The sequence below is a fragment of the Pempheris klunzingeri genome, chromosome 23, assembly GCF_042242105.1.
Source record: "Pempheris klunzingeri isolate RE-2024b chromosome 23, fPemKlu1.hap1, whole genome shotgun sequence".
NCBI lineage: Eukaryota > Metazoa > Chordata > Actinopteri > Acropomatiformes > Pempheridae > Pempheris > Pempheris klunzingeri.
In genome coordinates this window covers 10,386,857-10,411,687 of record NC_092034.1, presented here as the reverse complement: position 1 = coordinate 10,411,687, position 24,831 = coordinate 10,386,857, and the positions used below count along the sequence as shown (strand labels likewise).

Below are 24,831 nucleotides of genomic sequence, written 5' to 3'. Positions count from 1 at the left end.
GGTTTGTTAGCAGCCGGCTATGACGGTAAGGAAACATCCTTCCATCCATCCTACGTGTTTTTGTTTTTTTTTCCTCCTTTGGTAGCAATAAACCACTTGTTGCTGCCCAAGTTTAGATTCATAGAGTGAAGTTTGTTGGGACTTTATACTGTCTGAGGCATCTGCAGTGGAGGTTATCATCTGTTGATTTTTATGTTAAACAATATAAAGACCAAGTGCCCACTATGTTGTTTAGTCATAATTCTGGACTACCACCTGTTACTCTTATGTTGGTTAGAACATGTGATAGTACCATGAGCAATAAAAGCTGCATTCCCATTGTAAGGCTCCTGTCTTTCAATCCTGTTTCAATTTAATGTGTTCCATCTCTGCATGATTCACCTTAATTTGCTGCTAATTGGCTCAGCCCACATGATGCAGACCAAATATTATAATCTGACATTATGCTTTTAATCGTTCATTATCAACTTCTCACTCCACCTCAGCATCATTTCAAACTTTTCCTTTTACATCCAACAGTCTTGGTTGCACCTTGACACTTTGCCTCCACTTGGATAGTTTGTTTATTCAATTTGAGTGAAATTAGATTGGATGTGAACGCTAGCATCATCTGTGGGTTGGCTAACTTGTTTATCCAAATGAGAGTGAGACAATTGAGGACTGAATGTAATTGTGCAGCAGCTGGTACCTTGAGAACCTGGTTCTTAAGCGATGAGAGCTGGGAAGTGTCACGATGGCATTTGCTTCTCTGTTGTCACCTTGGAATGAAAAGGGTGAAATCAAAATGTCAGGGTAGTATGCTGCTCCTTTTGGAAGATTATCTTCTTTTTTAAGTTGGTTGTAAAGGAAGGAGTGAGGAAAAAGTGTGTTTTACTGATGAAAAGTCGGCACAAAATCATGTCGCTGCAGTGATTTATGTTCGCATAAATGCAGCATATTGATTGCAGTTAATATGAGAGACGACTTCTGCTTCGTGATTAAACTTTGTTTTGATTTCCACTCTCTTTTCCATGTTTTGTAGCTTAGCGGAGAACAATGGTTGAACCTGTGCCCACTGGAGATGGGATTCTTTCCCCGAAAGTGTGAATCTAATATTCAGGAGTTGGATCTCTCTGGTACTGAAGACCACCTGTTATTTATATGCTCTACTTACAGTACAGGCTGCCAAGCTGTTTGCCTTATGGCTGCGCAAACAAACATCCTCCAACCAGCCAGATTAAAAGAAGTCAATGATAGTGTTGCGTGTTTAACGATTTAAAGTGAAAATGTTTGCTTATTTTACTTGTTTTTAATGTTTACTCTAAGTAAAAGGTTATGAATGTTTTTCTTTCAAATTGTGCCTCCTTATTGGTCTTCTACTGTAGTGATGTAGTTCTGGTTTCTTGGTGTAAAATGTTCAACTCCCACTTAAGACATGCAAATGGCAACAGTCACATTCACACATGGGATTGTGAAAATCCCACCAAAGCTACTTTCCTGTGTTTTGTCTGAGTCAGGACAAACTGATATGCAGTTTGTTTGCGGTGGTGGTGAAGGTCTTCTTTTTTGCTGAAGTGGCTTCAAATGTTTTTTTTTCTGTCCTGATTTGAACAATATTTTGTCGCACTTTAAAAAGATGAAATGCATAAATCCCTACATATTCTTGCCACTATACTGCATAAAAAATGAATGATATTTTAAAAGTAAGGATGCACCGATACAGATTTGTGTACACAAACTTGTACTCATAAAACTGCTCCTTGTATAACAGCACCTGATACCACTTTAAGTGGCAGGCTGGTGACACTGTGTTGGCAGTTGATAGACATACTGTCAGGTCAGCAGCGTTAAATCTGTTTTAGGATGGTCAGTGATGTGCGAGTCGACCCATCGGATGGGCTTGGGTAAGCTCACTAATACCAGAAATATCACAAGTTAAGGCAGGTGGGTCAAAACCTGTCAAAACATACTGAAGTTAATAACTTCTAGAAACATTCTGTGCAATAGTCCACCTTAACACTGTCCTGTGACATCTTGGCACCCTGACCCTCCTGACACTAAGCAGCAGCAGAGAGACAACTGACATGTAATTATCTTGTAATGGAACAGTATTGGAAATGGTGTACTGTAATGGTATTATTAAGTGCTTGTATAGGTAGTCAGTATTGGGATGTGCTTGATGTATTTATACCTGTTAGTGTCGTCTGCATTTAAAAGATTGTAGATCTGAGCTTTTGTTCAGTAGATACATGGGGGCAAATGAATTACACTGATAAAATGTTCAATCAAATGACTTATGAGAAAATAATTTTGATTAAATGCTTAATTGCTTTTATACTGGAAACATGATGATTGATGGCATTTGGGAAACTTGCCTACTGATTTTTAAATCCACTCCATGCCAGAAAATTAATTTTAAGCCGAACTATTACATTCCTTTAAAGAAGAGGAAAGCCCTTAATGATTGTAAGAAAAATATTCAAATTTAGCCTGATTTATTTTGATAAAGAATAGCTAGGATGAGTGACTTCTTTTTTTATTTTTTTTTACTTGAGATGTTAACTATTGCCTAGTAATAAAAATGGATCTTTCCAAAAACCAATCCACCAAGCAACAAAATCCTACAGACAGACATTTGTAGGGCTGCTCATTACTCTGTGGTACTCTCCCAGTGGAAGGCTGTGGGTTAAAAATAGACTTGCAACACAGCCGGACGCAAATGGCTCTTTTCAGTCTCTGTGCCTCTCTTCAGTGGCGTGACAATGAGTGACAGTGGTGTGCCACCAGCGTGACAGCTCACAAGAGCAGCCTTTGATATGGCAGTTTTTGCATATTATTCCCATGCTGAGGTGTGTCTTTCATCAGCCAGGAAGGGATGTAGCAATTTACGTTATCTTCAACAAATGACTTTCTTTGGTACTTTAGTCCACTTCCAGCAAATATATGGTTGAACAGAGCGATGTTTGTATTATGTGTTGTGTTTGTAGAGCCATAGATATTCATTGTTACAGGTTTTACTCACTATAAATCCTTGCTGAAGCGGCTGGGCTGTGCTTAGGGATCAGGATATACATTCTCTGTTCCTTTTGACTCACTAAGTATGTGTTTTTCTCAAGCAGAATGTGCTACACTGGTGTGATATAGAGCTGTGATTCCACGGAGCACATATGGCACGTGGTTTTATGTTGTTAAGCAGAGAAGGGGAAGTGAACAAGACATTCAAACTGCTCAGGGAGACATATGTGACGATTTGAACAAAGGCAGAAGCTGCATGGCTTCAACAATATCCTCAACAACATCCCTGTTTATCACGAAAACCATGTGGCTTTGATTCATGGAGGAGGCTCATATTTTCCAATGTGAATGAACCATGGAGTAAAACATTTTTTGCATCATAATAATATTTGCTAAAACGATATCTTAATGCACATGGGCGCTTTATAATACATACAGTAGTGCTGTTGAAAGAAATCATGTGAAGGGGCTTAATCTTTGGCATGCCAGCATCCATGCTATGTTTTGTTTGTTTGTGTTTTATACTTATGTCTACTCACTTACTTCCAGGAATAATGAAACAATATGTTACAATAGTTATGTGTGCCAGAAATAATAAAACACTAAGCTGGGAGCCTTACTTTTATCATAACAACATAAAAGGATACATTTTACATTATTTGCACAAATGATAGAAAAGACAAGAAAGAAAAAAGCTAATATGTTTTGGTTCTCCGCAGATTAAACTTTGAGCTTTTCCAGCATCCTCTTTCATTGATGTTCATGTGAGAGTTAGGAGTTGTGCCAGTAGAGGGGACCAAAGCTTAAAGTCAGCCTCAGTCAGGTATTGAAGTGAAGAGAGAACATCACCACAGACAGGTTGTTTTTTACTAAATTCATGAATTGATAGCAGTTCTGTGTCTTTAAAGCTGTTTAAATGTCCAAAATTCTCTGACATTAACAAATACTAGATGATTTGTTTGAGTACTAATTTATATTACACGTTTAAAGACACTGCAACATGGTGCTTCAGACATCCTGTGACCCCTTCAATAAATATTAAGAACCAAATGAAAAAATGTAAAAGTAACCAACAAATGACAAAATGTGTTAAGAACAAAGTGTAAACTGCAGAGACATCAACTTGCAAAAGGATGGCTGGAAGGTGTGAGCACAGTTTAAAAAAAAAAAAAAAAGGCACATGGCTTCCTAATTGCTTGCTTTTTAAACATCTGTTAACTGAGCCCGATCCTGCTTGTTACAGGCTGAGAGTGAGATACGGCACCTCAGTGCAAGAGGTTCGAGCTAGTTTAGTAAGTTCCAACATTGCAGGGATGATGTGACAATTCCGATTACATTTCAGAAGTCACTGCTGTCTATAACGCAGTATAGAAATGGGAAGACAAGAGAGAAGCCAGTGTTTGAATGCAACAGCTTAAATAAACTTGACAAATGTGAATCTTGTTCCGTTCTGAAATGGTACATTGTTGTATTCATACGTACAGTTCAGAATCAAACCCATCTGTTTACTTTTTTAATATTTGCTCTATGAGTCGTGTTCATGTCAGCATTGCTAATGCGGTCTTTATATCTACAGCAAATTATTGGATATTATTCAGTGAAGAAGTATTAAAGACTATAATTTATTCTAATTTTTGATAATAGCCCAGAGTCTCAGGCAAATATTACAAGCATCGCGTTGGGCCTCATAGCTTTCTACTGAATGAAACACTGTTAGTGGTGTTTCCACAGGTATTAGCTTTACTCCATCATCAATTGCAGCAATGATAAGGGAGCTACTAGAGACTGATTTTCTCTGCAGGCAGCAGACTTGTAAAAGGGCAGATTGTTTTCTGCGTTGATTGAAAAACACTTGAGTTAGAAGCGTTGAACTGTACGGTAAAGCCACATTGTTGATTATGAAACCTGTCCAATCAGTACTGTTTGAGCTGCCTTGCTATGCTTTTAGTGAAGGTGATTTAGGATGCCCCCGAATACATATGCTAATGAATAATTTAAGAGTGTTTAGAACAACATGACCCTTAACCTGCGTACATATTGGACATTAGTAGAGTCCGTGTTCAGCCTCTCCTTTCCTGATTCACTGAGCATTTAGATTGAGCTTGTCTGGGTGAACTGATCTCTCCTTCTGTCTGCCGTCTTGGAAAAGCTCTCCAATCATCCCACCTCTTTCAGCATGAGCTCTTTTAATTGCAGTAAGGATTTGCGAGTTGTGCATTTGTTTTTCCCAACTGTTTGATCGGTCCAGAGCTGTTTGGCCATTTGCCAACAGAAGAAAGTTTTCATGGAGACTTTAAAGCTCCTACCATGTCGGCCCTTGTCTGGAAGTACTTTTTTCTGTTCATCCCATGTTTCTAGTTGAGGGAAAACGTAGGCTTTTGCTGTTGGTGTTCTCTCAGTTTGTGCATTCCTGCAAACTTCTCACACATTATTTTGCCACCTCCCAATATAACAGTCAGCCTGATTGTGTGCCACACAAAAATATGGTGCTATTTATTGTTGCAAGGTTATGGTGTAACTTTCGCCCCTGTTAGAAAAAACTAGAGAGTACTGCTGTTAGACTATAGATTCTGAATTCTCATCATGAATAATTAAAGGTTAATTGTGTTAACATTCATATTATCTCATTGTTATCGTGTGCTAACCTATATAATAAAATATACCGGCACGTCTTTAAAGGACATTATTATCTATCACATTACATTGATTTACATTTAAATTTAACATACTGGAACATTATTAAGCCAGTCATGGTGTGTAATTTCCTTTTTTTATTTTATTTATTTATTTTTCAATCTGTGCTTTTCTCAAAGGCTCATTAAAACATGTGCTTTATTCTGCTGCCTGCTCTGCTGCTAAGTGATACCCTCCAATAAATTATTTTTTCTCATTTAATACTGTTTTGGCCAGGGATGTCTCCATACAATTATCTGGAATGACACAGCATTGAATACCAGAATATTGAGTAGTGGGAGATTATTACCTAGACCAAACATTGCCTCAGGAATGCCTCTTGCCTCGAATATTAAACAGACATGCCAGCTTAATGTGGACTTTTTTTTTCATTAACTTCTACATCATTTATCCTGACTTGAAGGGTGAAAGTAAATAGTTTTTATTCTTTTCTAATCATGAATCCAGATACAACAAAGTGGAAGATTATGTTTGCCCCATAGTATGTGGCAGTGTAAGTTTTAGGTTTGAGACTGGATTTCATTATCTTTTAAGATCAAGATCATGGCAGCCAAAAGTCAGATTGGTTGCCTGTTTTCAGTGCATAATACTAATGGATGGGAAACAAAAGGCAGCAAATAAGACGACCGTTAGCAAGTAAACATGGATATGACCAATGCAGCTTTCAAAACCTTCGAAAAAGACTTAGACTTAGACTTATAGGATACACACAATGTGTTTTGGTGAGTAACACTGATTGTAGAAAGAAACTTTGTTTACAAGAAAAACTGCATGGGGGAGCTTTAAGCTGACTTAAAGCTGCATTCTGTTGGACAGAATGTAGACACAGCGAAAAGCCTCATTATATTGGCTTAGCCAGTTCTTACAGCTACCTGCCATAAACATCAAGCTGAAACAGAGCAACATGGTCATCCCAGTGGAGTCCTCATTCTCCCTACCAGTTGAATGTAAGCCCAGTTTCACTCATGTTTTCACTTTGGTTCTATCCATCAAATTGGGATCTCTTTGGTTATCTAACTCAGTAGAACTACGAATGCTTAATAAAGTTAGAGTAAGATTTGTGTTTTCAATAAGCCTGGAAATTGGACAAGGCAGTTGCATTGTTATATTGCCAGTGTTTTGACTTGATCCCTAAATGAACACTTTGTGTTTTTCTCTTCATAAATAAACACACTACTCATCACCTTTCCATGGTTCCCATGTTGACCAAGCAAAAGCTCTCTCTCACATACGGCTTCAACAGTTTTACACCCAAATGCATGATTCCCTTTAAGAAATATCCTCCTGTATCGATTTCCTCTCAGCGTTCGTTTCTTGCTGATGAGCTATGCTTCGCATATCTCATCCTGTGGACAGTGGCTCCAGTTCTGCTGTACTCTGTCTGCCGTTTTATGTCCCCCTTGTCCTCTCTCTTTTTATTGTTCCTGTTAATGCATATTCTCCATTGACCTTTGCACTGGAAGTTCAGTTTGACTGGCACTTTTCTGCCGAAGCATAGCGCGCTGTAAATCAGATGACAGGTTCACCATGTGAAGGAGACTTCTGTCCTGCTCTCTGCCTCTTCATGTTGTCCACGGCCAGCTGTCAGACAGCTCTGCCAGACCTCATATGGCTAAGACACGGAGAAAAGCAGGTAAATGTTATCAGCTCCAGCACACTGTCCTGAGCTTTGTGGTTCTTCCCATTTGCAGACAAGGCCATTGACTTTTCCCTTTTACACTAGAACTAATCGTCTGGAATGAATTGGGTTGCTGATAACAATCTAGTGGTCCTGCTGTAGGGAGAAGGCAGCATGTCTGCTGAAAATGAATGGTATTCACTGAGGAAGGTTAGTAGCCATACTGGGCTTTCAGTGTAATTTAAGTGACGGCACAAGGAAAGGCATTAAGCAAAGATTTTAACATAATAAAAAACGGTTTAATCATTCATCCCCAGGCTGTTGTCTGAGCTTCAATTAAATGGATGTTCTCGTTACTCACAATAGGTCTTGCTATGATCACAGTGCATTAGGTCGTTATATAACCAGGGTTACACAAAATGTAACTCTCCAATCTAGTTGTATTTCAGTAAAAGACTCTGAGACTTTCTGAGGACATCAACTACACATATTTGGTTGTCACCTCCCCTGTTGTGTCTTTATTTAGCAGTCTTGTTATTCCCTCATTGTTTTGTGTTTTATTTTGTAGTATTCTTCTCTTGTTTCTGTTACCTCCTGCCATTACGTCTTCACATGTTCCTTATAAGCCTCACCTGTCACTTCTTATACCAGCCCTGATTGGTTGTTCCTGGTCAGTTCATTTCAGTTCATGGTTGGTTTCTGTTCTTGTGTGTTTCTCGTTAGCTTTGTTACCTGTATCAGAAACCTTCATCCTGATTTATACCTGTCCCTGCCTGCGAGGTGCATTCATATTAAAATCATTGAGGATCATCCTCTGCCCGTGTCTGCATTTGGATTCTTCCCCTGCTCCTGGCTACCAAACCTGACAATATTCACTGACTTGAGAAAAGCAACAAATCCTCATTACTGAGAAGCTGGAACCAAATATTGCTCCAGAAAATTGACTTAAACAAAATATAATAGTTTCACATTAATTTTCCATGGACAGACTAATTGAATTATTGTTTCAGCTCATCTGGTGTGAAAGCCCAGTTTAGGGTTCAAGTACTGAATTTTAAGCGAACATCCTGAACATCCTGCCTATTGCTTTTGAAAATTGGGTCTCCCATAGGAAAACTTTTTAACGCGATTGGATGAAACTAATTCAGGAGGAAAATGATGAGCAGAGACAGTGCAAGCTCATGTGTTTATTACACATCCTACCATGAATCATCTCGGCAAAAAAAGTCATTCAAATGGACTGAATGATGTTTCCCAGACGAGGCTGAAAGAGCTGAGTCATACTTGTCAATACTTTCTCTTTCCCTCTATCATTTAGGTGCTGTGTACTGGCCTATAAGGCTTGAGGTTAAAGGATTGAAAATTGCAAATTCTTCTAAATGCACGCATGCATGCATGCACACACAGCTAGCAGGGTGAGCCTGCTTTATCCACAAAGTGAGTCCTCAATATCGGCGTCACCCCATGGCATGCCATGGCTGATTGCACATGCTGCTTCACTGAGGGTTGCCCCGGTTCACGGCTTATAATTGCCTTCCCCTTCACAGGTGCCGCTTCAGTAAATATGACAGCCTCATTTTAATGTGCCTTGGAAAACACAACCCAAACACTAATGCTGCTTTGCATACCTGAGCAAATCGCTGCAGGTGTCGCCTAATTATAACACCCACTTGTACTCTAAGCTGATCTATAAACAGCAGGGACAATCTCTTCGGCCCTTTGCCCATCCACAGATCTGCATCGATGTGATTGATTGCATCGAAGCAGATTCCCCTCTCCTGGTCCCGTACTTTCACAGAGGCTCACTTTGTGCCTCAAGAAAGATAACACTTGTCCAATACTTAATGGAAATGTTGTTCTCGAGGGTTGTTTGGTACGCAGCGTTTGTCACTGTGTGGGAAAAAAAAATGAATATATATCCAGAGGTTGTTACATTCTCAGGAAAAGACTCATTTAAATTCCTCCCGCACCTGTGGCGTTCATTTTTGTTCATCACAGTTTTACTGTTCTAAACAATTTACTGTATTTACTAGTCTAAACAGTTTGGAAGGAAATTATTAAAGTGTACTCACCACTATCTTACTGCAGTGTGGATAGGTAGGGTTTTTTAGTTAAGGGTTTTTCTTGTTTTCATGTGATAGATGGATTTTCGGTTTGTTTTTTCTTGCTATACATATATATATAATATTTGACATAACCACTGCTGGTGAGACTGATTCATTGATCTCTACTGTTGGTCATGTCCTCTGTGTCCACTCTGCCCAGACAAGTAATGATAAGATCCTCCCTTTGCGAACAGTGAAGATGGAAAGTGGCGAGACAGGTGGCAGCAATGAGTGAGAAAAATGTGTAATCCTTCCCAAGATCAATGACCATCAGTCTACAGAGGCAGATGAACAAAGAGGCTGCAGGTTTGTCCCTCACACTTATAATGTTCATTACACAGAGAGGGAATTTGGACAACAGAGATGGCGACACGCCAGACCTCAATGCAGCCTGACATTTCAGACTTGGATCAGTTTGAGATACCACCCGTCAGAGGTTATGGAGGATGGTCTTTGAAAAAACTCCTCACTGAAGACATGATGGCACTTGGCGATTTGGGTTGTGCAAGCTGTCATCAAGTGATTGAATGATTGTCTGTGTAGCCATGAAAACTCCCCAAAAGGAATTCTTATTCGATAAATGGTTATTTTTCTCATTAACATACTCACCTGAATTTATGCAGCAATGGAGAAAATGCTTAGCCTGTAGAAGACCAGCTTGTTTTATTGAAAGGCATGTATCTTGTTTTATATAAACACATGAAAAGTTACGTGATGAAATGAAATTCCTCTCAGATATATTGTTATTGTTCAAAATCTTGTGACTTACAAAGCCATTTTTCTCTTGAAGAAAAATATGGTCACATAATAGCTGCAAGAAGTGTCTTTACTTTCTGCATCCCCACCAATTACTTAAAAGAAGACACGAAAAAGCCCACGACATGAAAAAAAAATGATTTATTTACTTGTCCCCTTCAGCCGTCATTTACTGTTCCAAATTAAATCAATTTGAAAGTAATACATCACATGTAAGTTGTGCTGTCTTTGAATGGTTCATGGTACTTTTCATCAAATATTCAGCATAGAGTGACTGCAACACTGTACTGCTGTCACTGTTCTAAATAGCCCTCCATACAGCAACATTCAAGGGACCCTGTTTTACTCAAATGTTTGTTTCACATCATAATGATGTCAACACTCCCATTTTGTCTTTCAAATACAAAATTGTTTTGAATTTACCAAAACAAAAATAGCCTTGTTAGGTCCATAAATGCTAAGTTTTTAGGTTCCCCGTCCATCAGACCTGCCATGCTGTAAAAGGGTTGGAGTGGTGATTGTCCAGAATTTGTGTGACATTTATGGAGCAAAGAGTGGAGTGTATTATTTACCTGTCAGCAGCGTTGATAGAATCATAGCTCATGTAATAGTTGATGGGTGCTCCGTGGCACAAAAACCCCACCCCTACTCTTTTTTTCTCATATATCTCACCCCCTCACCTCCATCCTCACTGCTTCAAATATTTATTGGCTGGATACAGTATCTCTATGCTGGAAAAAGGTTATAGTTGGTCTATTATTTCTACATGTTTTATTAACCATCGATCTATGTGGGACTGTTTGGAGTGCTAAGCCATGGCAGAGTAAGGCCTGAGGCAATGCATCCCCATGGCTTTTGGAAGCTTTGCTGCATTCAGGAAGCTGAGGCCTCTGCTGGCCACGGTGCGTGTGGCTTGAATGGCTATGTGATGCGACCGTGGCTTCATTGATGTAATGCCAGTGCTCACATGTTGGCAGCGCTGCTGTGAGCTGGATGTTGCAGCCCAGGAGACACTGAAGCATCCAACAGTTAGGGCAGCTTATACTCAATACACTGCGCTGTACATGACAGCTGGCTAATGCTTTGAACCAAACCGGCAGTTCTCCCTTGTTGGAGGCTATTGACTTTGATTGACTTACTACTGTGCTACAATAACATTTGAAAATGGGTTTTATTCCATTTAGCATTTTAGCACTTAATGCTTTCTCAAAGTAATGATAATTTGTTCTCTAGCTGCTGTCTCTAGGAGTGATTGATTTTTCTGGCCACTTGGGGGCAGCAGGAACAAGCTGACATAATATCATCGTTAAAGTTGATGTGGTGAACATGTTAGCAGTATGTGAACACTTGGTTACTTACACATCAGCAGACACACAGTAGCATTAGGGGTTGTGTTTCTTGCTCATTGATGAGTTATGTTAATTGTTCACTCTTTAAGTACTATTTTTGTCTCTACCAACTCCAGAGAAGAATATTTGGCGCTGCAGCAGCTAAATGCTCCACTATGTTCACAAGCTTGTCGCTGACTTTGCTCGTTGGTTGGTGCTGGACAGGTAGTGTCCAATGAGTTTTTTTAGGGGTTCTTTCACTGAAAACAGCCGCCTGCTGCCTCTTGAACATCGATGAGAACACACAGAGTGAGCTGAGGGGGAGTTCAAAGTTGGGTGATAATTCTCTGTTAGTTTAAATGTTAAATCTGGAAATCCTGCTTTATTGGCTGATGTCCCTCAGACAAAGAGAATCTGCAGGCTAATGGACTACAAAATGGCAGCTTAGGAAAAAAGATAGACTCTGCAGACACTCTTTACTGGAACAAGCTAATGAACAAACTAATTTCCCAAACAGGAAGCATATGTCACTATATTGATGTCTAAAAATACTCTTCTTTCTTTCTCTCTCTATATAATTCTATTTTAAGTACAACACACACACACAAACTGTCTTTGGTTATTGTAGTAGTACAACCTTGTGGCCATGTATCATACTTCCCACAAATCCCTGCATCTTATTGTCACTGTATTTTTCACTATCTATGGATGAGACTGGCGTATGAATGACTCCTCACATGGCCAGTGGCCACCCAGATTAAGTAGGATGTGTCTGCGGAATATTATTTTCTTTTTTCAAATGGCATCATGCTAAATTATTCACACTTTTTTTTTTTTTTTTCCTTTTAAAACAGAATTACGTCCCTCATTTTCCATTCTGTGTTGCTCAGAAAAGAGCAGCAGCAGATGGACTGAATGTAAATGAATGCTTGCGAGCCAGTTCTTATTGAGCATTTATCACACAGCAATTCACTAAGTGTTCAACAACTGACGGCACTAAAATAATAGACTGCTGTGATGGTTGGGATTAAGGTGGTTTTGTGCATTTACATCAGTGATAGATGGCTGACTTCAGTTTAAATAGATTAAAAGCAGAAAAATCACACATTTCTGTTGCTCAAAATAGTCAATTTACTCCTGGTTAGAGTTTCAAATGAATGAATAAAATTCATGAGTGTTTTTGGGCCCTTTGAGCATGTACGTAGCCAGGTTAATCATGTAGTGCTGTTTGCTGCAATGGTGCGTTAAATTATACATTTTGTAAATGAAGTTCAGTTATTTCAGACACTGTTTTCTATAGATTTATTTAACAATGGTGGATTATAATGACTATGACTACACAGGGACAGTAGATGGTGGTGTCTTCACTCATTTGCTACAAACACTGACTACATGAATCGACCTCAGTCTCTTGCACACGCACACACACACACACACTCTCACTTTGTTCTCTTCATCAGTCTGTTACATCTCAGTGGAATCAAACTCCTTTTGAAAACAAGCGGTCACATTTAATGAAGCGGCTTGAATTGATTCTATTTTTCCTCTCACTTTCTATACTCTTACATTGCTACATAGACTCCCCTCACTCCCTTATTCCCCTTACCCATCAAGCCCTCCTAAACTCAGCCTTAGAGGCCTGGAGGGGCAGGACTGACACATAGGTGGACAAATTTATGAATTTTCCCTTCTGTTGCCGTTACAGTAGCAATTCTTTTTGATTCTTCCCATTCTGGTTTTATGTGTGGAAGCACTGGGGTTCTCCCATAGCTTTAATCCATTTAAGAAAACAATACCATAGTATGAGAGATTTATTTTGTCTGTTTGATTGAGATGGATTTACAATGACCGCCACATAAGAAAGCTATTGTTTTGTCTGTGCATCCTGCTTTTCTGAATGGAATTATTTTTCCCTCTTTTCTTTCTCATCATCTTCAACTTCAGTCCTTAATATAGCCTAGAAATAGCACTATTTTCATGATTTCATGATATGACTATACCGTGGTAGTGTCTAAACACAAACATGCAGACAATAACACACGAAAACCGACATACGATTAAAATGCATTTAAATATCATTCAGTGCTGCATTTGCATTATAGGATTTTTTTCTACATATCTGAAATGAATGTGAACATGCATAGCTTATGAGAGGTTGTGCATCTCCCACTGGAGCACCACACCTCCCCTCTGCCTCTGTCTCATCCCCCCTCCCTCCTCACTCCCTCACTCATATCCACTCCCTCTCATCTTCCCTCCCTTTACTTTGCAGTGAGGCAGTCAGTGCGCCTGAAAGAGCGAGAGCCACAAACTGTCAGAGAAGAGCAGAGTTTGCTTTTCCACTGCTTTCACATGTCTCCTCATTTGCGAGGAGAGGAGAAAAAAAGAAGGAAGCATTGAGATCAGCATGTGCGGACTTTATTCCTCTTCGAGTCAGCTTTTTTAAATTGTGATTGACTCCTCAAGATCAGAGAGATCCTTAATGACTTCAGGCTTCTCACAAATCTGAGGCCAGTACTTCTTGCTCTCATCCCTTAACCTTGCCCAGACTGGATTTAGGGAGCGTGCAGGCAGTAGGCAGGTGCCAGGAGGCACCCGGCCCGTGCGTGTGGGCCGGTGTAGCACTGGAGTGGGTGCAGGGGAACTGGAGCGCAGGGCCGGGTGGCAACACTGGTCCTGAGGGCGAAGAGGCCGGCTCGGGCTCCGGGTTCGGGTCGGGGTATGGTGGAGGGGAATGGGCAGACGGTGGAGCAATGCTGAGTGCGATCTGGGAGACCGAGGGGCTGCAGACAGTGGGCATCGTGGTGCTGGTCTTCGCCTCGATCAAGCTGCTGCACCTCCTGGGGCTCATCAGCTTTTCAGAGGGTAAGACACTGATGGAGACTGTGGAAGAAATGAGAAGTAGAGACAAAATTGCTTTCTGAAAGATATGTAATTTGTCATGAAATTTGCTAATGCATTTTCACTCAGTTATTCCTCCTCATTTTGCAGCTTTTGTACCCTTGATCCATCAGTGTTACTCTTGTTTCAACAAACTCCTTTGAAACACACTTAAAGTTGCTAAGACAGCAATTTGAAAGCTTTTATAAGTTAATTGAGGTCATCATACCAAAGCAGGAAAGACTCAATGACTCAGAAAAAAACAAATGGACTGTCTTGTCTTTTGAGTTGACGTTATAAAAACAGAAAATGGGACAGAAATGTGTGAGTTTGTGATGTGACTGGAGTGAGAAATTTCTAGAGTTAACAAATGAGAGACTGTTTGTCATTTTCAAGCCTGTGAGTTCTTTATTCTTGGTTGTGTCACGGTTATTCCTCTGTTGTTGCATACATAGTTTGTCAATGTGTCATGTTAATTACCTCAACATTTACAACTTCTTTGGGTATACGCAGCTCATAGTGCACTCGATGCAAACCTGTCATACTCTACTAGGTAAGGGCACAGTGAGGCTCACTGTACACAGTGAGGGTCTGGCCTAAATAAACAGTTTAGTTTGGACCTACTGCTGTTGTCTCATTAAATAAAGTAGAGCAGCGTAGTAAGCAATTTGAGCTCAAAACCAGCCCATCCATCAGACTTCTGTTTAGTAAGCACGACTTATTGTCTAATTAGGTTAATCAATCAGAGGTCTCCAATGCTGTGTGCGTATTCAGGGAGAGGATAAGAAAAGTGATAATGTGTAAAAGTGGGTAGCTGGAAAAAGCTGACCTGACCTGAGAAAAGTGTTTAGATGGAGCGCAGAGTTGTTGGCGTCTCTGGATTGGCTCTGGATGTGTTATTTCAAAGGCACATTGGAGCAGTGTTTTCTTTGGGGAGAACTGAGAAGCTCATGCCCTGCGTAACAGTTTATATGCTTCACTAAACAGTGGCCAGTTGACACTTGCTTTCCCAAGCATTAACTAATGCAGCCGTCATCATATTGACTATTTTCCACAGTGATACGATACAGATGTCCAACCAGCGTGTCGAGCGCTTTTTGCCAGTCGATGTGTTCTGTATTCCACACAGGTGTTTGAGAGTGTAATTACAGAATACAAGAAAACAGAATATCTGCTGTCTGAGCCCATGGTACCTGACAAGCAGTCAATACAGGTATTGATGTTGTGATGCGTTTGAAGTCATGTTCAGGAGGAGGAGGGTGGCATGGGGGGCAGAAGAAATTGAACATAAGTGAAACCTCGAGATCACAGATCATATTCACACTTGCAGTCTCAGCTGTGGGTAATTTGGAGACTTAAAATTCATGTAAACTGCATGTTGTTTTGGGCAGATTATAGCTGAAACACATTATGTTCTATCAAGCCTCTTTTTATTTTCCAGAGCCTATGTTGACAACAATTGCTTGTTTTATCCAACCAGCCCATAGTGCAAAACTCAAAGATATTATTTTTACTATATGACATAATGAAAAACAATGTTTATTCTGTCATATAAATTCAAAGCCCCTGCAAAACTATTTACTTAATAGTACTAGTAATAGTAATAGTACTTAATTAAAAAAGGAAAGGAAAGAAAAGAAATCATGGTATTTCAGAAACTCCAACAAGCAAATGGTTGTCGTTTATGCTAGATAAGACCTAAACAATTAATTCTCATTGCATCTGCTGCTCAGTTAATCAGCTCCAGGTTTCGGACTCTAACTCTATGGTGCTGAGATCAGATTCCAGAACCTACTTGCTGTGAAGCGACAGATCCAACCACTGAACTACTGCACTGCTTTGCTGCTTAGCTTTTACACGAACCCAGCAGTCACAAGAATGAACCTTGCTCATATTTTTATAACATAAATCCTTTTTGCAGCTGTCACCTTCTGCAGCAACTGAAAATTGTTTTTCACGTTTTTATTTCATATAAAACCTCTAAGGAGGTGTTTCACTGAGCTTGCACGCTCTGCTTAACATTCATACAGTCAGACATATTCACAGCTGGGAGCTGCCCAATACGATCACGGCCCTCCACTGCTGGCCACCTGAGCAGCTCCACCGAGGCATCTGGGGAATAAAGGTCTTGTTTTAAAAGACTGCGTGGTAAATGCTGAGGGAGTTTCTCAGCTGCAGATCTGCGCTGGCGACTTTTCAGTTGCAGGAGAGGATGCGAGCAGAGAGCGCAGTCTGGATGGATTGTGCACTGCTCTTTACTGTAGCGTGAGCTGGCAGCAAAGAGAAACTAAAAGCTTTATAAAGATCAAGTCGTGGCAGACCATACATTGCAAACGGAGGGGGACTTGCCCGGCCTGCAGGGACCGAACAAGGCTCTGATCACTTGTGCTGCAGATCGTGAGGACTTCAGACTTGAAAAAATAGTTTATTAACTGCCATTGGCATGCGTCCATGTTGGAGAAACATAACAAGAAGAACAACAATCATTGCATCAGCCAATGCACAATCAACAGAGCATTGTAATGTGAATGTGAGCAAGGCAGCAAGGCCTGGCGAACAGCACATAGGTAGCCAATTTCAGTTTAATTATGAATGTAGCTGGACTGGTGTTTTCCTGCTAACTATCCCAAGGCTTGTATTTGAATTTCACTGCAGTTGGCAAAGTATGCCTCCACTTGGCTAGTAAAATGATGTAATGTCCTCTTGTTAGAAATTCTTTTACTTTTGTAGAAATCTGGACCGTCTTTTGTTAATTATCTTCACATTCAAATCTTAGTCTCATTTGCTTGGCTGCTTGAGGCATAACAAGGATCGAATTTCACTTTTTGTGTCTCATACACACACACGCCCTGATCCCTTTCACACATATGTACATTTCTACTTACGCTCGTACAACACAGAGCCATTAGTGCAAAGTGCTGAACAAAGCCTCATAGGGTGCAGACTAATCAGAGTGTCACACAATGATAAATAATTCTCTGGTTCATCCGCATGCAGCAGCACCCCCCAACCCCAGCCCAGTCACAGACATTCACAAGTACACCATTACCCGAACAGGGATGGAACGCTGTGTCAATTTGGACCCGCTGTTTGCTATTATCAGGAGGGAGTGCAGAGTGTCTTAGCCCTGATATCCATCTAACAAAGTTCTCGTGTTGTCTTCGTCCTTGATGGGGATTTATGGCCGGGCAGCAGAGAGAGTTAGTGTCAGCGCTGACCTGGACCAGTTTTGCTGTTGACTATCTGTTTTTACTTGGAGTTATTAACAGGTCACGGCTGTGGCTCATCAACATGTTGACGCAGAAACAACTGCAGTCAAGCCATACCTTATCTATCACAGGGCTGCAGAAAATAGTCCAAACTGTACATCATCAGTCTGGCTCACGCTGGGAGCTGATAACTTGGTGAGATGTCTCTGTGTGTGTTTTGAATACTTTGCCAGGTGTTTATATGTCTGCGGACAAATTTTGCGTCACAGTCGTGTTAGATGCTGTCACAAAACTTTACAGGCTGAGTTTGGAGATGGGTCAGGTCTGAGTAAATCCCATCGGAAGTTGGAATGTCAGAAGTAGTGAAGGCTCATTGTCCCCCACCCACTTTACACCCGTTGCCCACATTAATTTTAACCAAAGACTATATAATAGAAGATGCTCACAGGTCTGAAAAGTGAAGCCAATGCTGAAGTGCCGTAAACCAAAAAGGAGGCCAGATTGTATGTTCGTTGAGAAAACTATCCTACTTCTCATTAGGATCATGTTTACTAAGGTAATAAATCAACTGAGTTTATGGTCTCAGTTACTAGTTTCAAGTCCTCTGCAATACAGCGTGATGCTCATTTGGTAAATTGTGAACCCATTCAGAGTAACATCCATCAACAATGACCATTACATCCTTCACAAAAATATTATTTAAGGAGGAGACACATTAAACCTCTACTTGAATGTGCCTAACCAGCCTGCTTTACTATTTCATTTGTTTATTAATTATTAATTAATTATTGTTTTATATTTATTTTAACATGCTGCAATAGTATTATATGGGATTCCGGCAATATGACAGTATACATCACGAGATACATTTTTACCAGTATTGCAGAGCAATGAGCGACACCATTTTTTGACAGCATTAAATTTTTCTGTGATTTTTGTACAAAAGTGAGGACCTATTTGACTTTTCAGGTATTTAATTTACTTGGTTAACCCCACACCAAACATTCCTGTTATTTTTATCAAGTGATTTACCAGATATATTGATAGTATGATGCCTTTACAAAAGACAGTAAATCTAGTAGTAAATCTAGACAGGGAGCAGATCCTGCATGTTGTAATTCATCAATAAAATGTGTTCATTTTCCTGCCTCCAGCTATTTTTAGCAATGCTAATGCCTGATTCGGGGGATCACACTGCTGGTCAGTCACATGTTGGTTCAGACTTAAATATCTCAACAATTGTCTCCTTTGGTCCTTTTGGTTTTATTCAAATTTTGTTTTGTAAAGCACTTTGTAACTTTAAGAAACGTTCTCAATAAATAAAGTTTATTGGTATACTCATTCATGTCCCCCTTACGGATTGGAATGATAATAGATCCCTTCAGTTTTTGTCTAGCGCCATCATCAGGTTACATTTGTCTCATATTTTGGTTTCGCAAATGTTAGCAAAGCTAACGTGTCGAACTAAAAAGGGAAACATGATCAATATTACCTGCCATCAGTATGTTAGCAGTGTCATTGTGAGTGTGTCAGCGTGCTGACATTAGCATCTAGCTGTCGTTCAGTATCAGGAAATGCCACTGGAGGAATGTCAGAAAGAAAATTGTGTTCGTTTTGAAACCGGTGGCAAATCTTTGTGTTTGTAGACAGAGACTTTTAAAAATCAAACAAGCCTGTTGAATTTTTATGATGCGAAATTATGAATGACCTTTCTGCTGTTGTTTGGTGGCATTCAGTTGTGATCTAGCAGTTCTGACGGGCCTGTCATTGATAATCACATCATTTGGGTATAAAGCTGTTCCCACTGTAGAAGTCCAAGACTGATGGTGTTAGGCATAGTGGTCTTCAAGCCTTAATTTCTTGTGCAGGTATTCATGGTGTTGTTTAAAGTAGGCCACCAGTGACTGATTTGAAACACTGTAAAATATTGAAGTGAGTTCTTCATTTTGTTAAGTGCAGAAGTGTGTACATTTCCAGTACACACACCCTAGTTTATGGGCGGGGTATAAAATGCGCAGCATCTTTATTGGATTGTTTTCTTTGTTGAGTCGCACATCCATCATCAAAGTCGAGTCAGCAGAAGTGTTATGCATCTTTTTCATTATTTCAGATGACTGTATTTAAGATCTGTCCAGTTAATTTAATTGGCCATGTTTACTTGGGAAATAAATCTTAATATTACTCAAGCAGACAAGTAGAATTTAAAAGAAACAATGACTCCATTAGAAGTGAAGTGTGAGACATGCAAGCTCCCCTGCAAGCTGTAATTGTTCACCCACTTACCAATCCATCTAAAGGACAATAATCAACTGGTCCAATTACCCTTAGGCTATTTTCCATGATGCCTATTTAGAGGGGTCACATGATTGACTTAACCTTTGCCTGAGCGTCCTAAGTTATAGATCCCTTTGGGGTCTTTAGAGGGATGAAGAAGGGCACAGCGGAAGAGCTTATTGAAAGTAAGAAGGCCGCCTGTCAGTTTAAGTCAGGAGAGCAAGGACAAGTATCACTCAAGCAATCAGTTTCGATGAAAACATCACAGATAATAAAGTCTGATAGAAGGAGGATGACACATGCGTCTGAGCCAATGATTTGATATGGATGATTGCGGTGCTTAAAGGCTCCGTGAGCTGGAGGCAGATTGTATTGTTAAAGATGTATCTAATTAAATGACCTCTCTAGCATAGCGCAGGGACGCAGTAAAATGTACAGTGTCTCTAAAGCACCAGCTTGTGATATCGTCTGATGAATACAGTGTCCTGTGATGTGAACCACAAACGCTGTTTAAGTATGCAGATTGCGAGGATTTTATTCAAGGAAAATGTTGCGCAGTTTAAGTGTTATTATGAATCACTCCTTTATAAACCTTCAGTTCTCTCTATAGTTTTTAAGCTGCACATGTGGTATTTATTTTTCAATCAAGGTTATATATATATAAAAGAAGTCTAAGTCTATATCCAGTATGCTTATTCAGTGTGTTCGTGCCTTTAATTAGCCAACTAAGTGAATAATCTTGTTGCCACATGAATCCAGCAACTATATTTCCCATAATTAAGCTAAGGACATAGGTTCTCATGCATAATGCAATAGCTCCTTGCCAACAGTATAGCTAATTACAAATTTTGTGGGGGGGGGATTCTGCTGGATTGAATACACCAGGCTTTATAGTGCCTTGTAATATCCAAAGATGAAAAGAAATGGGTTTGAATCTTTTTCTCCTTTTTTTTTACACTCTGTCTCCCTGGTTCAGAGTGATCTGCTTTGTTTCTGACTCTGCCCAAACTGCAGGAGTTCATTCATCCCTTCTGCTGATTGAGGATAAAAATCTGTGATGGAAGTAAGTGGCGGAAATAGCCTGGTCTTCCTGCAAACTTCATCAGTTGGGTGCAGTAATGTAAAGGGAACTGGTACAGTAGGATCGAAAGTGCTGACTTGTAATTATATAGCGAATCTTGCTCATTACCAGTGACTTCAATAGTATGTCAAAATCATTAGCCGCACAAAGCTCTGCAAGTTTTAATTTGCACTGAGTCTGAGGAAAATACCATACATCATAGGCTGCGGGGCTAGTCAGTACCTTTTCTAAATACTCAGACATAGTCTATTGTAAATCAAACAAGTAACTGATGTGCAAAAGATCCAGAGATCCAAACAGGCAACATAACGACAGATCACTTTACTTGTCGTAGTGAAATTGGCTGGTGTTGCAGTCCATGAATCATTCTGTCACAAAACTGGCAAGCTCCATTTCATTACAGAAGTGAGTAACGCCTCATTGTCTTAGGAGAAATAAAGTAAGCAAGTTAAAAGGTAATCAACCCTCCAGGCCAATTTTGTTGTACTTCTGGTGATTTTTTCAGTCTCAAATTGAAACAGATGCCATATTGCCCCTATTTGGATATTTTGTTGTCTTTTGGCTGATCTGGACTATATAATGTATATAAAAATCTAGTTTCAGTCCAAAAAGCTTTTTTTTAGGATCTCAGGCGGTTTATGTGAAATATAAACAGTGCTTATCTTGTCAGAATAAAATCCATAAATCCATTAACGCACTTTTCTGGGTGACTGGTAGCATCAGTGTGAGTTTCCTGTCTGTGACTGGAATACAGATGACTCACTTGGAAGTGAGTCATAAAGACGTTCGACAGTATTTTTTTTTTTCCGCCATGAAAGCTCTAAACTTATAAGCTGAAGTATAATCTTTATTACCTTATAATATTTAAACTGATTGGAGAAGAAAGGGCGGAGGACTTTTCCTGCCAATGCTGGAGCACGGTTTTCTTTAAGACAGACTATTATTGAAACACTTCCAAGTGACAAATGATTGCAATTAAAAGCAAAGACTGCTCTTTCCCCTAGATTCTAATAAATGCCTCGGCCCTCTGATAGTGTGTCATTACGGCCAGTGTGAGAGCATGCTCTTCCTCATAAAGAACCTTGGCATCCAGTCCCCAGCGCTCCAGTCAGTGCAGTCAGTCACATTCAGTTCAGAACAGCAAAGGACAGCATTAAATCTGACGTCCATCTTAAGGCTGAAAAATTAGTCTGTGACTTCAGGACACTGACATTTCTTATGCTCAAATTGAACTGATCATGACCACTGTAAGTGCATGAGCCAAAACATACTGTTGCAGATTGCAAAATGGCAGCAGGTGACAGCTAATGCATTCTTTTTCGCTAGTAAAGATCTACTGTACTTTGTGGTGCTTTGCCTTCTGCCTAATAATATCTAACCTGAAGGGAATAATCAAGGATTCAGCCCACTTGGCTGTTTACACAGCTCCATTCCCAGTCTTCTTGGACTCAGATTTATTTGGATCATTGACAGCAAAGCACAAACCTTGATATAATTTCCCAGGATGAGTGTCATATCTAGTTCATAGCTCAAAGGGAAGATTTAAAATGCAAAACAGTGTTTTTTATTCAGGGTAGCTGGACAGACGGTCACTCTTTGTGGTCTCAATGATGTGCCCAATCGGCTTTGTTTTTAAGGGGCCATTCAGTGACCCTGCCTTCCTATTCGTCCTAAGTCGATTTCGCTACTATTTTTCCTGCCTGCCATAAGGAACTCGAGGCTGTTTTATTAAATAATAGCAATGACATATCGTCCTCCCAACCCCAATCTTAGGGCTTATTTGTATTTGGGCCCACCAAATGGGAATAAATGGCAGATCTATATTCACCTCCGTCATTGGCCATGTGATTTATCTGATAGAAAATGAGCCTGTCTCTTTACACACTGGGGACTGTGTTTGCATTACTTTTTTTTATTGACTTGGATCTGCAGATCTAACACTTGCAAAAGCAGAATTGTAATCAGCAGATGTCCACTGTCGGCAGCTCTGGTATTCTGGATGTCGGCTTTAATTTGTTTTGGAGCATTAGAAAATATTTGGTGCAACAAAGGAAAATTCATTACACCTCAGGAAAGGCAAGGTCAGTCTTTGCAAGGGAGCCAGACATTTTATCTTCTGTCCTCAGGCAGATCTGGATATGCATTCATTGTTGCACTTCCATTCACCTTTTTCACTCATTTCACATGAGTTGTTCATTCGTCATGTGTCTTGAAAACCATGACATCTTCTAAAATGCGCCCATGGCCAATCATCTTGCCCTGCATAAACTTTTACTGGCCCTGGTCCATCGGGCATTGGGTTATGTTGCACCCTGCTGTTTTTGCATCACACTGTGTATTAAATTCCTTATCAATCTAATCTTAACATGCTGTATGAAAGTATTACATCAATGTATTCTCCTTATGTTTTGTGTTTTAAAGATTGTCATCACATGTAAGCAGTTGTGTTGTTGACTGAGGCATTGCTTAAGCATTAGCTTAAATCAAAATAGCCTCGAGACACTTTGTATTCAGCTAAGAGGAAATTCATTCCAGTGGTGTTGGTGTAACTTTAGGCGAGCTGGATGGACTGCTATCACACTGGACTTTTTTTCCCTTTGTTTGGGAGTCACGCCAACATGGATAAAATCCACCAATGACCAGGCTGCCAGACCCTGCTCATCTGCCGTCCTCGTCCCCTGTCTCGCTGGGTGTAATTTCAGTTAATTGCTAGCTGCCAAGTGCCTGTCACATTTGTCCCTGTTTCGCTGAAAAACACATGCAGCCTTGGGATTTAAACACTAGAATGAGGTGTTAAAGTGAACAGGCTTTCTGCCCACTGACCCAATAGATATTTAGCCTACAGTGGTCTCTTGATCCCCTGGCTTGCTGATTGGCTTAGATTTAATTTCCATAAAAGGCTTTTTCCTTCTGCATTTGTATAATTGACCATATGGCAACATGACATCATTGCTAATACCGAGTTGACCTTTCAAAAGAGTTATTGACCAGCCTCTGTGTAGCACGTCACCAATCATTATCTTAGACCTTTGTATTACGCAACCAAGCAAGCAGTTTTTTTCAGTTATACAGTTACACAGATAGGCTATGGTTGAAATGTGCCTTAATCTGACTCTGTAGTTGCAGTTAGATTGTTGTCAGTTGTTCACTCTTCTATCCGTCCATCAGATCGTAGCTTTTGTAAATCAACATAACTTATTATATTGTTGAAGGTATGGTTGGTATCATGTGTTGACGGGGAATCATGATGCAGGTCACTGACCCACAGGCACATGCACAGCACCTGCCCTTTTGGGTCCTGACTAAATATGTGCCCTTTTTGCATGACCAGGTGCATGATCCTGTGTCTGTTACTTCGGGCGCGGCCATGGTGCACCGAGATGGATGAAATTTCCTTCTCTGGGTGGTTGGAGCCTCAAGATGTCTGTGCACGTATCACAACGAATCACTAAGTCAGGAAAATAATCAACCTCTGAGCTCCAATTCTCTTTGGAGCAATTAATTACTTCTGAACTAGGAACCAGTTTGGACCACAACCAAGGAGTCACATTAAAATGCAGAAAGATGGAAGGGCAGCACTGGCGTCCACTGCCAGATAAAATCACTCACAGAAGGGACTTGAAATGTCCTAGAAAATGAAGACTGATTATACTGTGCCTAAAGCAATAATAAAATCAAACTGAAGCTCAAGAATTTAAATTCCAATTGGACTTGAGATCCCTGAGATCCTAAATACTACTGTCAGCTTAACGCCTGAGAATAACTGTCTGATCATGTCTAGCAAATACTGCTTTTGCCTGCCACTGCAATCACCCATACCTGTTTTGTGACTATGTTTGCATATTTTTCCCTTAAATGGACAGTGGTAGACACAGTGCAGCCTTGTGATGAA

The 24,831-nt window shown here is 40.1% G+C and overlaps 2 protein-coding genes across 3 annotated transcripts in view; one reads left to right on the top strand and one right to left on the bottom strand.

Annotated features, from left to right (window-relative positions):
* Nucleotides 1–24,831, bottom strand: part of sec24d (SEC24 homolog D, COPII coat complex component) — a 367,406-nt gene that overhangs the window by 307,380 nt on the left and 35,195 nt on the right. The window lies entirely within an intron of this gene.
* The window catches only part of kcnip4a (potassium voltage-gated channel interacting protein 4a), a 49,253-nt gene that overhangs the window by 9,432 nt on the left and 14,990 nt on the right, over nucleotides 1–24,831 (top strand). The window contains exon 1 of one of the 2 annotated variants that reach the window (XM_070854490.1): nucleotides 14,249–14,360. The exons of the other annotated variant lie outside the window; for it this stretch is intronic. Coding sequence (XP_070710591.1) covers nucleotides 14,249–14,360 — 112 coding nt within the window. Of the gene's footprint in view, nucleotides 1–14,248; nucleotides 14,361–24,831 lie in introns of those variants that run through there. 2 annotated transcript variants of the gene reach the window in all.